At 33.7% G+C, this 4315-nt stretch overlaps 1 protein-coding gene across 5 annotated transcripts in view; it reads left to right on the top strand.

Moving 5' to 3' along the window:
* Positions 1 to 3093, top strand: part of GRIA2 (glutamate ionotropic receptor AMPA type subunit 2) — an 86977-nt gene extending 83884 nt beyond the window's left edge. For 3 of the 5 annotated variants that reach the window (XM_066317663.1, XM_066317662.1, XM_066317660.1), the window contains one exon: positions 243 to 3093. In XM_066317663.1, the coding sequence (XP_066173760.1) occupies positions 243 to 407 (165 nt within the window). In that variant the 3' untranslated portion in view covers positions 408 to 3093. The remainder of the gene's footprint in view (positions 1 to 242) is intronic. The other 2 variants (XM_066317658.1, XM_066317657.1) reach the window with 1 other exon arrangement.
* Positions 3094 to 4315: the final 1222 nt, after the last annotated feature.

Raw genomic sequence — 4315 nt, 5'->3', positions numbered from 1 at the left:
GATTGTAGTGCAGCTTTTGCTTACGTGTCTGTTTTCATTTGCTAAAGGCTGTTTAAAGAAACTGCAAAAAGATCTGATTCTCCTCTCACTTACTCTAGAGTAAGTAAAGAGTAACTTCATTGAAGCCAATGAAGTTAGACTGGTGCTAGCTGAACGTAAGCAAGAAGAGAATCAGGCCCTCTGTCTCAAACAGAATTGAATTTCTGTAATGTATCATTTTATTTTTCTTTCTCTTTCTTAAGATGACCTTGAATGATGCCATGAGGAGCAAGGCAAGGCTGTCAATTACAGGAAGTACTGGAGAAAATGGACGTGTTATGACTCCAGAATTTCCAAAAGCAGTGCATGCAGTACCTTACGTGAGTCCTGGCATGGGAATGAATGTCAGTGTGACTGATCTCTCGTGATTGCTAAGAACCTTTTGAGTGCCTTACACAATGGTTTCCTTGTGCGTTTATTGTCAAAGTGATGAGAGGCATCCAGTATCTTGAAGACTTTTCTTTCAGCCAAGAATTCTTGTATTTGTGGAGTTCATCTTGGATTGTAATGAATGCTTGGTTCAAAACACAACACCATTTTCTACACAAGTTCAAGATGAAGCTTGACTGACATGCACAGCTAACATGGAAGTACTGTAATCTAACTGAAGTCGTTGTACAGGCAACACCAGTTTCTGCAGCCACTGTTGTTAGTCCCTTGGTTCATATTGACTTAAGCACACTTGACATCAATTGCATCAAGATGTGACATGTTTTATAAGAAAAAAAAAAAGTATAAAATAAAAAAAATATTTTTAGGTATTTTCACAAACAAAAACTGGCTTTTAAATAAATTTGCTTCCATAATGGTTGGATATGACAAAAGAAAAAAAAAAAAGAAAAAATCTAGACTGCGGGGAAGTGGAATATGAAAATAAGGCTTAAGGCATCAGTTCTGTATTTTTCAAAGCCAAATATGTAATGTTGAGAAGAGAAAAAATAATGATTAAAAGGTTCAAATCTTGTAATTTAATATTGTTATTAAAACTTTGCTGTATATCCTATTCTTTAACATTTGGTGTTAATATAAAATTTACTTGGCAATGCTTGACATTTGAAATAAACTTTTTTCTATGGTTTTATTTGCAAGTGTTCCATTAATTTTACTAGCTACAGTTGTGTTATAAAGAGTCTGAAATCTAAAAGGACACTGTCAAGGTTGGGTCAACATTTCAGTTTTTGGCAGTGTCGCCAAAACATTCTAGCTCACTCGAATATGTTCAATAGTTTTCCTGCAGGTGAGCCCAAGCTGTGATGCTCAGACATGCTTGTTGAACTCTGAAGAACTAGGTTGTTCTGGGTTGGAGCAGTACTTGATAATAATGGCACATGAGGAGTCAGATGGATGCTGTTTTAGAGCTCCTCTTAACTCTGGCATGCAGAGACTTAATGATCCAAAGATTTGGTTGATACCTATCTCTACTTTTGTACAATAGAGTTCATAAATATGTGTACAGAGAGAGAAGAGTAATGATAAAAGCTCATAAATAGCAAGCAGTAAAACAGTGTTAAGTATTTTTTCGAAAGAATGAAAAAATGGAGTTGTCAAATTGTTTCTTTAAAGAAGCAGTTGTCAAACTGTTAAAAGGTATTTCTAAGCAGTAGCTAGTGAAGCTTTTGTGAAAAGATAAACCCAAAACCTTGGCAATGTCTTTTTGAATTAAGATTGATAACTCGAACTAGATGCGAGTCTGTACTGATGGAAACTTTCCTGAATCTTAATCATTATGAATATTCTTTGCTAGCTGAAGTTACCATACTTTTTAATTGTGTGTATTTAAAAACCATAACTACTTAAAAAGCAAAAAGGAATCCTAGGAGGGGTGCAATAATCTTAATTTAAATGCTAATGCAAATCAAAGTAACATCATGTTTCTCTAGCTTTCCCTGTAGATACAATTCTGTACATTTGGTTGAAAAGCTTACATTTTTCTGCATTGTGGATACATTGCCTCATGCAGTATCGGTAAATTGCTTTTATTTTGGAATTAAATAAAATTTTAAATATGACTTGCAGTTTTAGTTGGAATCCATTTCTTAGACTCAAGTATAATGTTTGCTGAGCATTGGAGAAGGCAGAGCATTCATCAGAAAGTCCCTTCTTATGGTACAAATTCTGAGCCTGTTTCTGCAAGCATGTGAACACAGTGTATACTCTCAAGTGTGGTCAGCAAAAGGGGTGTATACAATGTTTTCAATGTCTGTCTTACCAATACTTCCCCCAATTAAACTAAATCATTTCTTGACGCATCTGTAATTCATGGGTGTTCTGTGCATTGCTCCTCATCAGGAATGTTGGGGAATGCATTTGGATTTTTAATGTTCAATGCTAGAATGACCAAACTAAAATAATACTCATATGGTAGTATAATTTTTTTTAAAAAAGTAGAAATGCATTACTGTATACAGTGGAAAGCTATTTATTGTACCTCTGGGCTTATTCCTCTGAAAATCACAGCATTAAAAAAATCTTTGTCAAGCCTGAACTGATGTATATAACTGAAATAATGTAAAGTTATATTTTCATGTTTTTATACTTAACAACATGATGGGAATACATAATGTATGAGTATTTCAATTCAGATAATATTGATTGGATAATACACATCTCAGTTAAAAAAGCAGTAATAATAGTTTAATATCCATGTTAACAGTACATCAATATATTGCTATATAAAGTATGTCTGTGTGCATTTAAGTGAAAAGTAGTCAAGAGTGATGAAAGCTGTCCAAGGGTTTTTTATTCCTTTTTTTATGAAAACTGTTATGGAGCAACCAAAATGTTTATGAACTCAAACTTGTGTAAATTTCAAAATGTCCTTTTACTGTAGCTTTTTGTTTACAGTACGGTATCTTATTTTCTGCTTTGTTAAATGAGTAACAGTACAAAGCTGGACATACACTTTCTAAGACATTAACTTTCTCGTTTTTTCATGTATACTTATATGACAGAAAATGCTTCTGATTTTATTTTTCAATCTAACACATGGCTTTTCTGGAGTGTTGTATAAACTTCAATCATACATAAAAAATCTTCTCAAAAAAGGTAAAAGACCTTTAATGTCTGCTTAGTATTATTGAAATCTGGTTTCTTATTTATTATAAATGTATTTTTCTAAAATTGTACATAGAGCAAACCTGTTTGTCCCCACAGATGTGAAATTTCCTTGAAGAGTTTATGAAGTTTCTTCTTTTCTTGAATGAAGTTTCAATGAAGAGTATAAATCTCCTTCCAGATCATCTTGTCACTCAAGGATAGATTTACTGTGACTTTCATCATTAAATGAAGTGATGAAACTTCTTTTCCAACAGCATAGTTGTATCTCTGGACTGTAACCTTCCTGATCATATTGACAATGGCAGTGTGATAGGTTCATAAAGATAGGAAGTTAAGTATATATTCAGTAACACTACCTAAAAATTTTGAGTTTAAACCAGTACATTTTTAATTGAACAGATTGTTGATGTGTCCAAAGCAGAGAAAGAACCTGAGAAATGGCGAGTATTTCAGGGGTCACTCAAAGAAATGTAATACTGCAGAGAGTTTACTGTAATGGCAAACAGAGTACAAAGAGGCTCACATGTAAACATGTATTGCACCTGTTAACAGTGTGTTTCTGTGGTGTCAGCCTCCTCTTTGGCTGACTGATGTAGACAACATCTTTACATGAAACCTTGCACAAATAATTGTATTTTTAAATTCAGATAGATAGTTTCAGCTATCCTTTGGTGCAGTTAGTTATAGGAATACAGTGGTCACCAGCAAAATATAATCAGCAGCAACTGTTCTGCATGATATTCCTGGAGGCTACTCGGATCTGTTTTCACAGCATCAAAGCTTATTATTTATTAAATCTTTTCATTTAAGCTGTCAGGGGATTGCGAAAATTTGCTGTGAGAGATCTATCAGGTCTAAATTATCTTAGAAATCTATATTAAGCTCTTAGAATGAAATTAAGCAAGTGACTTAGCTGTGGACTTAATTTGAAACATTTTCCCTTGCATCAGTAGGTAGTAGAGAACACTGCGCCTGTGTAAGACGTAACAGAGAATTGAATAAAAGAATCTTTTTTTGTAAACAAGTGGCAAAAAAATAGAACAAAGTAATATAAAATACAAAAAATCTGAGAATTTAGCTCTAACTGCCCTGCAGCTTTCATGTGTCATGAGGCCAGTCCCTAATCTTATTGTTAAGGCATATTACATGATGTGTTTTCTTTCTTTCTTTTTCTCTTGCTCCACTACATGCAGTTAGTTCCAACGCATACTTTCTTAGC

Source organism: Sylvia atricapilla, chromosome 4, assembly GCF_009819655.1.
Source record: "Sylvia atricapilla isolate bSylAtr1 chromosome 4, bSylAtr1.pri, whole genome shotgun sequence".
NCBI lineage: Eukaryota > Metazoa > Chordata > Aves > Passeriformes > Sylviidae > Sylvia > Sylvia atricapilla.
The sequence above is the reverse complement of the archived record's forward strand: the minus strand, read 5'-3'. Positions and strand labels throughout refer to the sequence as shown.